Source organism: Phodopus roborovskii, unplaced genomic scaffold (genome assembly GCF_943737965.1).
Source record: "Phodopus roborovskii unplaced genomic scaffold, PHOROB, whole genome shotgun sequence".
In the NCBI taxonomy this organism is placed as follows: domain Eukaryota; kingdom Metazoa; phylum Chordata; class Mammalia; order Rodentia; family Cricetidae; genus Phodopus; species Phodopus roborovskii.
This window is the reverse complement of record NW_026126434.1, coordinates 20777099-20792237: the sequence shown is the minus strand read 5'-3', so window position 1 is coordinate 20792237 and position 15139 is coordinate 20777099. Positions and strand designations below refer to the sequence as shown.

The window sequence follows — 15139 nt, the reverse complement described above, 5'->3', positions numbered from 1 at the left end:
TATTGAGAGGGCTGTCACGACGGCTTAGAGGGTAAAGGTGCTTGCAGTTCAAATTTGACAACCTGAGTTCAAACTCCCAAACCCAGATAAAGGAGGAAAGAAAGAAATGACTCCAGAAACATGATCTCTGATCTTCCTGAACATGGGGTAATCCCCCGGCCACAGCATCAAGTACACAATATACAAACAAACAAATAAATAAAATTTAATATATAGTGGGGAAAACACTGTAACATTTCATATGGAATATTTTAAGTAATTTGACCTTATTTTCAGTAAAAAAAAAAAAGTGCTAAGTTGCTTAATGTTCACTTCATATAAATAGACTGTGTTGAATTTGGATAATTAAGTTTATTTGTTTCTATCTTGTTTGAATGTGAAATATTCCCCACAGACTTACATATTTGACCATTTGGTTCCCAGAGGGAGCTGCTTTTTGGGAGGTTATGGTATGGAACCTTTAGGATGTAAGACTTCCTAGAGCAAGTATCTGGGGTGGGCTTTGAGATGTTATAATTTGGTCCTACTTCCAACTCAATGATTTTGAATTGCTGATGCAATGTGTTAGCAGATCTCCTGTTCCTGCTGTCAAGACTACCGCATCATGATGGATTTATCCTCCCTGGAACTGATATCCAAAATATTTCTTTCCTGGTGTTGCTTTCATCAGGGTAGTTTATCCAATGGCAGAAATAAAATTAATGCAATCGCTAGTTGAAGAATTTTGAGTTTGGATGGTGGTGTCACATGCCTTTAATCCTAGCACTTTGGAAACGGAGACAGGTGGATCTCTCTGAGTTCAAGGCCAGCCTGGTCTACAGAGCTAATTCCAGCACAGTGGCTACACAAAGAAACCCCGTCTCAAGAACAAGACAGAAGAAACACCCTAACAAACAAACAACAAGAATTTTGTGTTTTTAACCTGAGTATAAATGATGAGTCTGTAGGATATCTGAAAATCTCACAGCTTTGCTTTCAATATAGTTTGAAATCAGGGTTCCTTTTCTCATACCTTCACTCTGAGCACAGATGCAAACATCCTTGCATCTTCAGATACACCGCCAATGTAGAACTTCTTCTGAAACACTGGGGGGTGATCATTTTCATCCTGAATCTCAATGTACACTTTAGCTGTATTGCCTGGAAAACAAGATAAATCTTTGTTGGTGATTTTTCAAGAGAGCAAAATCACTAGAGTAATATTTATCGTACTTTTAAATAAAAGAATGCTTGGAATTTGTTAGAAGGTCATTTCTATGTGATGCCTAATTCTAGGCCAAGAGGAGATGGATAAGAATGCTACTGGTAATATTAAAATTTTACTTTATTTTATTTTTGAGGGGGCTAGACATTGAATCTAGGACTAATGGGTGCTAAGCAAATGTTCTTTCAAGCTGCCACCATTTGAATTGAAGTGCCATAGTAATTTACTTTCCATTTTAAATTATTTTCCCTTTTGTAGAAGTAATAAAGGTGCTGTACAAATATTTCTTTCATGGTGTTACTGTACACTGGCTTACTGAAAACTAGTTGGCACTATATTATATGGGACAATGTCCTATATGGTTTCTATATTTGACTAAGTAATATCTGGAGAATTAAACTTTTTGCTTGTGCATTTATTAACACAATGCACACATACATGCATACTCATACACAAATAATAAATTTAAGATAAAATCCTCTGTTGTTCCTATTGAATATCTTTTGGTTCAGCAGCCTGGACCAACTCATGAGGGCTTTAAGGTAAGAAGGCCTATGAACAACTCAAAGCACAGCTATAACTTGAAGATGAAGGGACAGATGATGCTATGGGTTGGGTGTGATTGTCTCCTAAGGTTTCTCGTGTTGGAGATTTGGTATAGTGGGGGGCTGCATGCTATGGGCAGGTGGGAATGTGTCTATGATGGCAGCATCATGTTGTAATGTCAGAAGTTAGGTATTCCTGGGCTTCTAGGACCTGGGAGAGGCAGAAAGGAGTAAAGTTGAGTCACCTCCCTCCCCATTTTTGTCTCATTTCCTAATGTAGACATGACATTTTGTTTTGTTTTTGATTTGTTACATGAGGGAAGACTCTTAGAATTCAAGACCACGTAACCATTTTTTTTAAATAACATGTTTTAATTCTTTGAAATTTTATACATATATAAAATGTATTTTGGTCAGATTATCTGACAGCTGCTGGCAAAAACGCTAAATAATTTAAAACTGCAGGTACTACTGAATTCCATTGTCATGTGTGTGTGTACATCTATCCTATCTGTCTGTCTGCTAGCCTGCTTACCTGCCTGCCTGCCTGCCTGTATGTCTGTCTATCAAGGTAAGTCTAGATGCTCAGCTCCCATACAGCTTCTGGGAGAAAGTATGAAACCGTGAACAGAAATATTTAGAACTCGGCAGTTGGTGTTGGTTCCCTTTCCTCTCATAAACCCATTTAATCTCCAGCACACACCAGGAATTATAATCATACTTATAATTCAGGAATGAAAGTATAAATCACATGTGGAATTTTCCAAAGGCTTACAAACACTTTATTATGATTTATGTGTGCTTTGGTCTGTCTGCATGTATGTGTACATGTATATGCTTGTGGGTCCCTGTGTATACCAATAGAGAAGTACTCTTTAACCACCAAACCCATCACTCAAGACATATTTTTTAAAAACTATGGTAGTGTTCCTATTAATTCTCAAAATAGGCCTGAGGTTGGTATATGTACCTAACATTTATACCCTAGTTTCAGGTATAAAACTAAGCATTAACTACTGCTTCAAAGATTCATCAACCTCAACATTTCAATTCATAGTGATGGGAAAACTGATTGGTTTTAACTTATGAGTGGAGCTTAAATTGTGGCATTTTAGGATTATTGAACTAACTCACTTTAGGTTAATTTCATCTTTGTCTTAGCTAGGTTTCTATTTGCTGTGGTAAAACACCATGACCAAAAGCACCTTGGTGAGGAAAAGGTTTAATTGGCAAATAATTCCATGTGACTGCCCACCATGGAAGGAAGTCAGAGTGGGAACGCAAAGCTGGGTGGGAACCTGCAGGCAGTAACTGAAGCAGAATCCCTCGAGGATCACTACTTACTGGCTTGCCCCTCATGTTTTGCTTAGCCTACCTTTTTTATACACCTCAGGACCGCCAGCACAGGGGTGGTACCATGCTTTCTTATACACCCCAGGACCACCAGCTGGGGTCTCCCTCATCAACCATTGATAAAAAAAAAGGAATGGTCTATATACACTTGCCTGAAGACTAATCTTATGGAGCATGTTCTCAGTTAGGAGTTCCCCTTTCTAGGCACATCTATATTTGTGTCAAGTTGACAAAACCCAACTAGCACATATTATACCTTGTCAATTTGACAAACAAACATAATACATGAACACTGTTAAACCATAAGCTTTCATTTCTGGTAGTTCCCTAGATGTCATATTAATACAAATATGACAGTAAAACAGATTCCAACTTTTCAAAGTTCGTCTTTAAAAATTTAAACATTTTAAAAGCTCAGTCTCAAGCATCCTACGTGTATATCTAACATTGTTAGTACCCCAAAATCTCCAACATCTCTCTAGAATTCTAAAATATCTTAACTGGGGGATTCTGTAAAATTAAAAAAAAAGTATAATTACATTTTCTCTGCTCCCATCAACTCTTCCTGTACTCCTCCCCTTATCTACTCCCTTTAAAATTCATGGTCTCTTATTCTTTGTTATATATATGCAAATAAATGTATAAACATAACTACAAAAAAAGAAAGTGTGTGGTAGCCCTGGGAAAATTACCAGTAAATTGGGATATTAATTATTAATTAGGATATTATAGCATTAATAGGGAGTCAAGGTAGACTTTCTATCTGTGAGAACATTATTGTGACACAATAAAAATATTCCAATAATTAAATGCAATAGAAATTAATTCAAAAGTTTATACAGAAAAGTGTTTAGAGTTATATACATTTAAATGAAAGATACCTAATCATCTATCTAAAATTAGCATGGAAAGGAAGAAGTTGACTAGTTTGTTTTATAGTACAAAAACATAAATTTAATTTTATTCTAAATATCAAAACACAATTATAAAACCCTTTGTTTCACAGCTATGCTTTAGCTGGCTATCACAAATAGTTTTGTATAAGGTTGTAAACATAAGGTCCAAATTTAATTGGCAAATAATATTGAATCACAATTCATAAAGTAATTTTTATGTCTTTTGTGACTATACCAGTCGCATTCAAATCTGAGCAATGACTGATTGCTTTTAGTTTGTATAATTATCACTGTAGAATCTTGTATATTCACTAATTTCTTTAAAACTAAATTCCAATAATTTAAAATCCCCCCAAAGTTCTATGATTCTGGAGTGGTGAGCCCAGGTGATTAAGAATAGTCTAGAAAGTGCCAGAACTAGATGAATGCACGTCTCTAAATGTTTCTGGATCGAAGCATTTCCTCTCTTTAGTATCACTGAGTTGTCAAACCATGTCAGAAAATGAACGAAGAGCTCTGATTCCCCAAATTTCTTGAAGTCTTCACAGCCAGAATGTGAAAGACAGAAACTTTTGCTCTTTGCCTTTTTGCTTCCACCATACTAGCAAAGTCCATTCCTTCATTGACATTAGACCCTATTTATTTGCAATCCTGGAATATACTGAAGATCAGCTAAGGCCTCCAGCCTCTTGGATTGAACAACTATTAAATTCTTGGACCTTCCATTCACAGGCAGCCATTGTTAGATTAGCTGGACTATAGCCTGTAAGTATTCTAATAAATCCTCTTTCTATATATAGACAGAAAAAAATCATGCTATAAGTACTGTTATTCTAGAGCAGAGCAGTTCTCAACCTGTATGTTGCAACCCATTTGGGGATCAAACTAACCTTTCACAGGGTCACATATGAGATATTCACATTACAATGCATAACAGTTGCAAAATTATAGTTATGATGTAGCAATGAGATAATTTTATGGTTGTGGGTCACTACAACATGAGGAACTGTATTAAAGAGTTGAAGCAAAAAAAAAAAGTTGAAGCATTAGGAAAGTTGAGAACCACTGCTCTAGAGAACCCCGACTATATATTAGTATAAATAACTGTGAACACTGGAAATTCCTTTTGACTTATATTCTGACTATCCATTGAAAAAAAGCCCAACCAATAACAGAAACAATTCTAATATGAAGAAAATATGTATTTTTAAGGGTACTATGGTCCTGGGAATCAAACTAAGAGCCTTGAGCATCCTAGGCAAGCACCCTACAAATAGGGATAGAATTAAAAATGCCCCAGACCTAGTGTGAACCAGGCAGTGAGAGCCAATGCTTTAGCAGCAGCCAGCACAAGGGCACACCAGCAGAGAGAACTATCTCTCTGCTCATGCTAATTTACTGGGCTACCAGTTTATGCTGGGCATTACTGTTTAAAAGTAGTAAACTTCTCTAATTGAAAGAGGAAAAACATCTGTTTTACTTCTAGTGTTTTATGATGTAATGTTTAACCATTTTTTATGTTCTTATAATTTTTATTTAATTTTTTTCTTATTTTACATATTGATTCCAGTTCCCTCTACATTCTGTCCTCCCATGCCCGCCACAGATCCCACCATTCCATCCCCCATCTACTCCCTAGGGAAGATGTTACAAGTAGGTTTTTCCTGCTGGTCTTGTCCCACCACCACACCAGCCCCCAATAATACACTGAAACTCTGTATTAGATATTAATGTAGGCCAGTTACTTGTTTCTTACCGGCCCATTTCTATTAATCTAAGTATTTCCTCATGGTCTTATCTTACTGGAGAGAAGGCTGGCATTCTTCTCTCTATCCTCTATTTTGGATCTCCTCTCTCCTACTTCCTCTCTCCTCCTAGTCTCCTAGTCCTGCCTATCTTGCTTTGCTGTTGGCCAACAATGCTTTATTCACTAACCAATAAGAGAAACATATTTACAGAATGACATCTCCCATAATCTTCTCTTTCTGTCTAAAATAAAAAGAACCTTACCATAGCAAAATATATAACAAAACAGTTATCAAATAAGAACCACAATTAACAATATTTAGTCCATTAACATTTTGTAAGGAGTAAAGTTTTCCGCCCACAGCTGGTCTTGTCCCGCCGCCGCGCCAGCCCCAAATAACACACCGGGACTCTGTATTTGATATAATGCTGTTGGCCAGGTACTAGTTTCTTATTGGCTAGCTCTGTCTTAATTATTAACCCATTTCTATGTATTTCCACGTGGGGCCAGCGGTTCTGTTCTCTCCCTTCTCAACATGCTGACTCTATATCTAGGTGAGTTAGGTTTTCTAGATATGCAGAGATGCATTTGAGATATATAGGCATTCTTCAAACCTTTCAAAGACCTACAGAATATGGTGTTTAAAATGGTTTAGGGTTTTTCTTGACAGTGAGACATAAATGCTCCTGGCAACATCACCTGCGTCAGAAAGGAAGATGGACACTGAAGAAACTCGTCATGGAGTTTACTTCCAATATGGCAAGACTAGCCATTTGGGCAAGATACTGCTCTTGTCTGGACTGTTTCACTTTGTGCTGTATAAACTGGACATGCAGGACCCACAGAGAAGTGACTGCTGATTCAAGATGGACATTGCTACAGGGTTCCTGCTTCATAGAAGAGTCTGCCAGACAGTCTGCAGGGCACGGAGAAAAGTGACTGACAAACTGCCAATACAATAAGACAGTTTAAAGTTTCCTGCTTTGCTGAAGAGTCTGCCAGACACACTATGGGCTGAAGATGGAAGATTACAGAAGAACTTCAGGTGACTGGCAAGGCAAGATGTCGCTGTCATTTCTAGTGTTTACATACTATCCTTCTGTGGTCTTTGAAGGAGTTGAAGACAGATAGTTATGGTTATAGTTTTCCTAAGTTAAGCTTAAAGATAAGTTACATATTGGACTTTAGACTCACAAATATAGGATAGATGATAGAATAGTTTCTTTTAATCTTGCTAAATGTTAATGGACTAAATATTGTTAACTGTGATTCTTGATAACTGTTGTGTTATATATTTTGCTATGTTAAGGTTCAAACCCTTCTTTTTATTTAGACAGAAAAGAGGAGATGATGGGAGATGCCATTCTGTATATATGTTTCTCATACTGGTTAATGAATAAAGCACTGTTGGCCAATAGGAAAGGAAGGTAGGTGGGACTAGGAGACAAGGAGGAAAGAGGAAGTAGGAAGGATGAGTCAAGAGGGAGAGACTGGGGAGACAAGACGCCTGCCGTATTCCCCTGTAAGATAAGACCACATGGAAATACATAGAAATAGGTTAATAATTAAGACAGAGCTTCCCAATAAGAAACTAGTAACTGGCCAACAGCATTGTATCAAATACAGAGTCTCAGTGTGTAATTTGGGGCTGTTGCAGCAGCGGGACAAGACCAGCGGCAGGAGGAAAAACCTTACTCCTTACAACATTTAACAAGATTTAAAGAAAATATTTCATCATCTATCCTATCTTTGTGAGTCTGAAGTCCTATATATAACTTATCTTTAATCCTAACTAAAGAAAACTATAACCATAACTGTTTTCAACTCCTTCAAAGACCACAGAATAATAGTATATAAACTCTAGAAATGAAAGAGACAACTCGCCACCTGGTCAGTACCCTGAAGTTCTTCTGTAATGTTTCATCTTCAGCCCATAGGCCATACTGTGTCTGGAAGACTCCTCAGCAAAGCAGGAAACTTTAAACTGTCTTATTGTATTGGCAGTTTGTCAGTCACTTTTCTCCGTGTCCTGAAGAATGTCTGGCAGACTCTTCTATGAAGCAGGAACCCTGTAGCAATGTCCATCTTGTATCAGCAGTCACTTTCCTGTGGGTCCTGCATGTCCAGTTTATACAGCACAAAGTGAAACAGTCCAGACAAGAGCAGTATCTTGCCCAAATGGCTAGTCTTGCCATATTGAAAGCAAATTCCATAACGTGTTTCTTCGATGTCCATGTTCCTTTCTGATGCAGGTAGTGTTGCCAGGAGCAGTTTTGCCTCATTGTTAAGAAAAACCCTAAACCATTTTAAATGCCATATTCATGTTAGGGTAATTCTAGATCCCAAGACTTGTAATTATAATGCTAATAATTCTGTTTTTTAAAACTGAAGAAAACTGGTTAGCACAGCATGATAGTCAAATATGATGTAAACAGTTGAAGCCTGTGTAACACCAAGACAAATATGATTTAAACCACTGTTTGCAGATACTCATTTTATATAGTTTTCTCTTAAAATGAACACATTTTCCCATTCTTTTCAAACTTTATCAGGATTCTCCCTTCAATGCATCATAGTAACAACTAAAAAGAATTATTTATGATAGGCTGACTGCACACCGTTAAATGCAGTTGGTTATAAGGACAAGTTTACCAGATACAGCATATATTTGGCAATTATATGTATTATACTTTTAATTGCCTTTGCTATAGAATTCCATACTGTCATGGAGATGTCTATGTAGAAATGAAAGGGAATGTTCATCAGGATGAGTATTGTGCAGTTGTTGGCATTTAATGCAAGGCCTTTTGTCTTTGAATTAGGAGATACAGTTGTTTAATTGGATATCTCGTTTAGCCTCACATGCAGGTACTTTTATTCATGTCGGTGTGGCTAATACCAGCTTCTAATACTCGTTTTTATACCAACAATTATAATATTCTTTCGTATCTTTGTCTTCTTTTTGAAAATTTTGATACAACAAAACAATTCTCCCTTCTTTTTCCTCTTTCCAAAGCCTTCCATATACCCCTCCTTACTATCTTTCAAATTCATGGCTCTTTTAATCACTAATTGTTATTGCATTCATATACTATTTTGCTTAAGGAAGTCCCAAAAATTTGAGCTTCAGTTTTATTAAAGCCTCCCTTGAGAAATGTTAACTTTTTCCAAGTTTCTCAAAGACACATTGGATGAGTAAGGACTGTCTTGGACCACGTGTATCCCACAGCAGAGTGTGAGAGCATACACACTTATTACATGTGATCTTGTGACACCGTTGCCTTATTCCAAGCTAACATTGGAAAACCACTACAAAAATATTCTCATAGTGTTCTAAGGAAATTTGTATCTCATGGCGAGTCATTTTCATTGCCTCTTCAGCTACACTTACACTGTATAATAATAGTTAAAACATCTTAATGATTCTGTCCACCTGTAGGAGCCAGCTACTGAATTTCAGTCAAGTTAAACCACACCCAGAAAGAAAATATCTGGGAACATTTCTGTTCTTTTACATTTCTTCTCTCACTTTCAAGGATATTTTGTTTGATTTGGTGATAGGTAGTTATGATTTGCAATATTTGGTATTTATAAAATAAAATTATTTGAGAAGTTAATTGTCTAATAATACTCCAATATCTTAGATTTTATTCTGCTTTATTGTCATATTTTTATAAGAACAATTTATACATAAATGCTATTTTAAGGAGTTGGAAAATCTTCATTTAAGTTCCTGTATTAGTAGCTACTTAAATATGTATGGTTCATTCTTAACAACTAAAACATGTATCCACTATTATTAACTAAAGTCTAACTATTTACACATTCGTAGTTATTTTTTAAATCCCCATCCTCAATATCCCCATTTATGAACTTCATTATTTTAGACCATGGAAAGTTTTCAATGTGATGACCTTGAGAATGATTGGTCAGACAACCATCCCCTCTAGTAGATAAAAGATGACATACATTCTTATGCTATAGTAAATATGTAGCAACTAATACATATCACATGGTAATTTCTGTCATTTATAATCATTTGTCATATGTTCTATAAAAAATATGTAGCTATTTATATTAGGGGAGAGTGAGTGAGCTGCATATATTGAGCCCATTAAGCTCATCCCAGGTCAGTATGTATTTCCTGAAAAGGAAAGCATAGTCTGCTGTTATGTTTTACACATGGAAAACACACTAATTCCAGTCCAGGTCTGAAGCAGAAAGAGATCCTGCCCAGCTCCATGACAGAGTAGAGAAGTACTTCCCCCCTCCCATGTTTTCCTCTTATCCATGGCTTCTGCTGCTTGAAAGAGGCACATCACACTGGGCAGGATAATTGAGATATGTTATTACTCTACATATCTGTTTATACAGAGACCTCTTGCACACATATGCAGAATAATGTTTAGACAAATACCTAGACACCCCGTAGGCCAAGATAGTGTAATATAGATATCCATGCTATACAAATGCAGACAATTTTTAGTCATAAGACAGAGGCTTTGTTGATTGGACAGGGAACATCCCTAACTTTCAAGAGGAAATGACAATATATGCCACATATGGCCTTCTGCTGAGCAGATTTCCTTGAGATTGTCAAGCAATGTCTGTCTAATACCCAGTTCAAGAGGTTTCAATGGGGAACAACCTTAGCATCTGGCCTAGAGATTCTTGTGATATTTTGGTAAAGAATGTAGTTGCTTTCTGTCCATGTCCTAAAAACTCACCTTGGGGTAAATTTAAAATTAATGGACTAATTTCATTGGTGGAAGAGATTTCAACACAATGTAATATTAACTTTGCTGTGTGCATGTCACTCTTATGCTCTGAAAAAAAAAAAAAAACCAGCCAAACCATTAGGTTTCAATGGTAGTTTACTAGGTTAGGGTGAAGTCAGAACAACCACTTTAGTATCCAAAGAAAGTGAAGAGTTACAGGGTCGTGGCTTTAGGGGTTGCTCAATTTTCTAACAGATAACTGACGATGACATTGCCATCAGTGCATGAGAGGTACTGCTCAATTTGGTGTCTGAAGCCTGAGGGACAGCCCTGAAGACCTTCCCTTAGGTAGAACCAGGTCCTTGACCTTGCCAGTCAAAGGAATATAGAAGGTGTTATAGAGATGTGAAGTTGTTCCTTCACTGAGAGATAGGACAGATTTTAGATTTAAGTGTGTGTTATTTAGAGAGGAGGGAGGGATTTTAAAGGTCTTCACTGTGTGTGTGTATGTGTGTATGTGTGTGTGTGTGTGTGTGTGCATGAGTGTGTCTCTAAACTTTTTGAAATTGCATTGCTCAAAAGATGTAATTAACCACTTTCATTGATTAATAAAAGCTTAAAATACATACAAAAATGTAAGGGCACTGACTCATTTCTCTTAAAGGCTATCATTGTTGTAAATATTGTGTGTTCTGCTTTAGGGCTGAGAGAAGAGTCCTAATATAGATAAGCTCAAACATCATGGACATTTTGGCCCCAAGTAAGTATTATTCATTTGTTGTTTTTCATCCTTGTTTGATTCTTAGGAGAATGGACATTTTTTTCCCTAGCCAGTCTTAAATGAGTTTGTCATCTCTGTTCAGCTATGGCTTCTCAGACAGTGGGACATGCAACCAGACTCAGGGTGAAAAGCCATTTCCCTGCACCAACATTTTCCTTTTATCTATCTGTCTCAAAATAACTCAGCAGACTCTGTTGTTTTCTTTCTTTATGATCTTTTCACTTCTTTCCTTTTATTCCTTAGATGAAAACCAAAGATTTATGTACTGGAGTCACTGCACCTGGTTTGGGTCATATGTGTACCTGGTGTTTACAGGTCAGCAGTTGCCACTCACCTAGAGAGAAATTGATAAGGAATTCACAAGGAATATGCAATGTGTCTGAGGGAAGAATTTAGAGTAGATGTTGGTTAGTAGTGAAAGATGAAAGTGTTCCCTTGCATGTAGAATCACTGGGATGTCTTTGTTTGGAGATTTTACTTGTGGACACACAGCATGCATTGTGACTTGACTTCCATACCTAACGTATGTTTGCAGGAAGGACTGTGTTTCTTTTCTTTTTTTTTTTTTCTTCAGCCAACTCTGGGGGTTGATTATTTTAAGACAGACACATAGAAGTCATTCTGATTTAAATCAAGTTGTTTTAAATTTCCTTGAACATTTGCAAAAATCCCTTTCCTCCACATGTATCATTTATATAAGACAGATTTCAAGCACATGATGAATAAAGATAAAATAAAATGAGAGAAATGTTGATAAAATGGATCAGAAGTTCATAGAAAGACTTGCTATTTTGTATTTTCAAGGCAGTGTGAGAGTCACAGTGAGTTATGGAGCTGAAAAGGTGGCCAGGGTTAGCTCACACAGGCTGCCCCTACAGAGTATTAGAAAATATACTGCTCGGTAGAATAACATGAGAAAGCCATTAGTCCTTAGTTCTCAGCATTTCACTGTGGGTTTATACACTGCTGTGTCTTCCATGGTATTTGTTTTCAGTAGCCAGACAGCAAAAATAATTGAATATTTCAAAGTTTATTTTAATAGTTTTCTAATCTGGATTTGATGTTGTTTTAATTAACCTTTGCATGATTTTAATTGCTTGTATCTAAAACATGTATGTGTTTGAATGAAAGGTTAATCACTGCGTTAAGGGAAGAAATGCACACAACTGCTTGCCTGTGACACAGACATTCAGATTATTAGAATATATAGCACTGTATTTTAACTAGGTCTTCTGAGAAAATGACAACACTGATGAGTTTATCTATGAAATTGAGGACAGAATTAAATGAATAAATATTCTAGCTATTAATTAAATTATGGATTTGTGTTCATATAAACATTTTTCCTCTTTGGAAAATTATAAATATTACATTGCATTAATTGTGAGTATTCTATATTAATGTTTATCTTTTTCTATTTTCCTAATCTATTATCAATTTAACTATCCTCTATTGCAGTGTGAGTCTCCTACATAAATGACTATCTTTTTCTGTTTTTCTAATGTATTATTAAGTTATCTATCATCTAACTATCTAATCTATATATATTCAATCTAATATCTGTGTACCATTTTATCAACCTATTTACATTTCAACTATCAATCTGTCATCTATCTACCTACCCATTATCTATCTAGTTAGCATATACACTTCATATAGCTTTATAGCAAACTACCATAAAATTGCTGTCAAAGACATTAACTTGTGACTTTAAGTAACAAAATGTATTTTGTTTTATAGTCTGTCAATCTGATGTTTCTCCCTAGACTGACTGAGATGTAGGCAGCACTGACTTGCATTTGGAAGCCTCAGGTAAGATTGTGTCTTTCATTAAACATCTGTTATGCAAAAATCACAGTTCTTCTTAAAATAGTCTGCCAATGTCTTACCTCATCAACTTCCAGAGGCTGTGCATGTTTTTTGCTTCCCAACACTTTTCTTTAAATCTAGAATAGAGACTTTCTATTCTTGTTTTGTCAATACAGATCATCTTTCTTCTTTGTCTCACTAACATCTTTGTACCCTCAGATATCATAGATCTAGGTCTGTATCTCTCATTCACCAAAACTGAGAAGTCCCAGGAGTTCAAAGTTTCATGAAGTCCATAGATTTGGAAACAGAGATCCCTTGGGAATGGAGGCCACCACTCTGTCTACAATGGCCTTAAAGTTGGTTTCTAGGTTCCAAGACATGGATTTACAAAACAGAAATATCCTAGGGTATTCCCAAATAACAAAGGTAGTGAAAGTAAAATGATTGTCCAGTACAAATGTTTGTATTTTGAACCTTTTAGTCATGCATGAACATGACCAAGGACCAAGGACTATTATTAATGTTTGTGCCAACCTTGGGAACTTTGGGGGTTAAATGCTTTCTAAGTGCTATTTCCATTTAATTCTGCAATAAAATCTTAAGGATCATTGATTGTCTTTGTTTTATCAATGAAGATAATGGAGCTTGAAGAAATTAAACAACACGTTGAAAATTATACTACTAGAAGAGCCAGAAATAGCACTTAGATCCAAACATTTGATAACATACACAAACTAATTTCATTATTGCCACAGTTGAATCATTTAAAAATCTATGAGAATATTTAAAACTCTTTAAATATTGTAATTCAGAAAGAACTGGGTGCAGAGAATTTTATTTCAATGGTTTTTAAAAAGTATTTTTATTCATATAGGTACCGGACATGTTATTATTCTTCTGTGTCAGAAAATGTAAGAAATATTATCTCAGTGGGACACCTCCAAAGCTTCCTAAGTTTTAATAAGTGTTTTTGTGGCTGAGAGCAGAATAATGAAATGGAACTCACGAACTGAAATTCACTTTAAAACTGCTTCAGAAAATGGATGAGCTAGTTGAAATGAACATGGTCTTGAGGGGAGAGTGTCTCTTTGAAGACACTCCTCAATCTCACTTCAATAAACAGGGAGTGATTTAGGCACAAAAGGAATGAACAATAAATTCTCGCATCCCATGTACTGAATTCTGCTATGAACTATACTTGTAAAAGAAATCAGATTTCACTAACATGAGACAAATTATGATATACCTACAAGGAAAATTATGAAGATTATTAAGTCACTGAAATGGTGTTTGTGAAAAAAAATGACATAGAATATTTTGGATATTATAATAATAAAAGAAGAGTTCCAATTTTTAAAAAGAGCATACATGATGAAAATTGTGTTTGAATGCTTGTAGCTAGATTAAAATAGTTTAGCAGAAAATATACCAAAATTTAAAAGAACAAAAATGTGGAAATGTAAATTAAATTTCTTTTTATGCACATTTTATGATTTTACATAACAAAAGACATTACTTCCTTAACTAAAATAAAACAATGTTAGTGAATAAAAGGATAAATAATACCCAAATTATAAAATATAATGTTCTCTCTCACACACAAATACTGCAGTGTGCTTGACCAAGGCTATTATAGGTATTTTCTACTGTATACTATGCAAAGAGGAGACATGGTATGAACTTGCTTTTTCCACAGGAATAAACTCAGGATAAAAACTTACATTTTCCCCCTATGAAGTAAAAATCTGAATTTGTGATTTTCTGGTTCACCTGTTTGTCAGAAGATATTTCCAACTTATATATGACTTACTTGCTGAAACTTAACCAAGAAGGAATGCCTAAACAGAACAATGACCATTCAAAACACAATCTAATTATTTTTTAATCTGTTTATTTTCATTTAGTTCATTAATCACCGGTGCACAACATATTAAATAATTAAATTTTACAGAAAATTTGGAAGCAATTTAAGATGAAGCAATGTACTTGCAACTATTCAGTGTAATGAGCATGCTAAATTTAGCCTTTGGAAAGTACATAATGAATACCTGTTAGCATTTCACAGTTCTTACACTAGGTCATT

At 35.6% G+C, this 15139-nt stretch overlaps 1 protein-coding gene across 1 annotated transcript in view; it reads right to left on the bottom strand.

Moving 5' to 3' along the window:
* Pcdh15 (protocadherin related 15) overlaps positions 1-15139 on the bottom strand; it is a 586560-nt gene that overhangs the window by 86712 nt on the left and 484709 nt on the right. The window contains exon 26 of the mRNA XM_051186893.1: positions 1013-1140. Within this exon, the coding sequence (XP_051042850.1) occupies positions 1013-1140 (128 nt within the window). The remainder of the gene's footprint in view (positions 1-1012; positions 1141-15139) is intronic.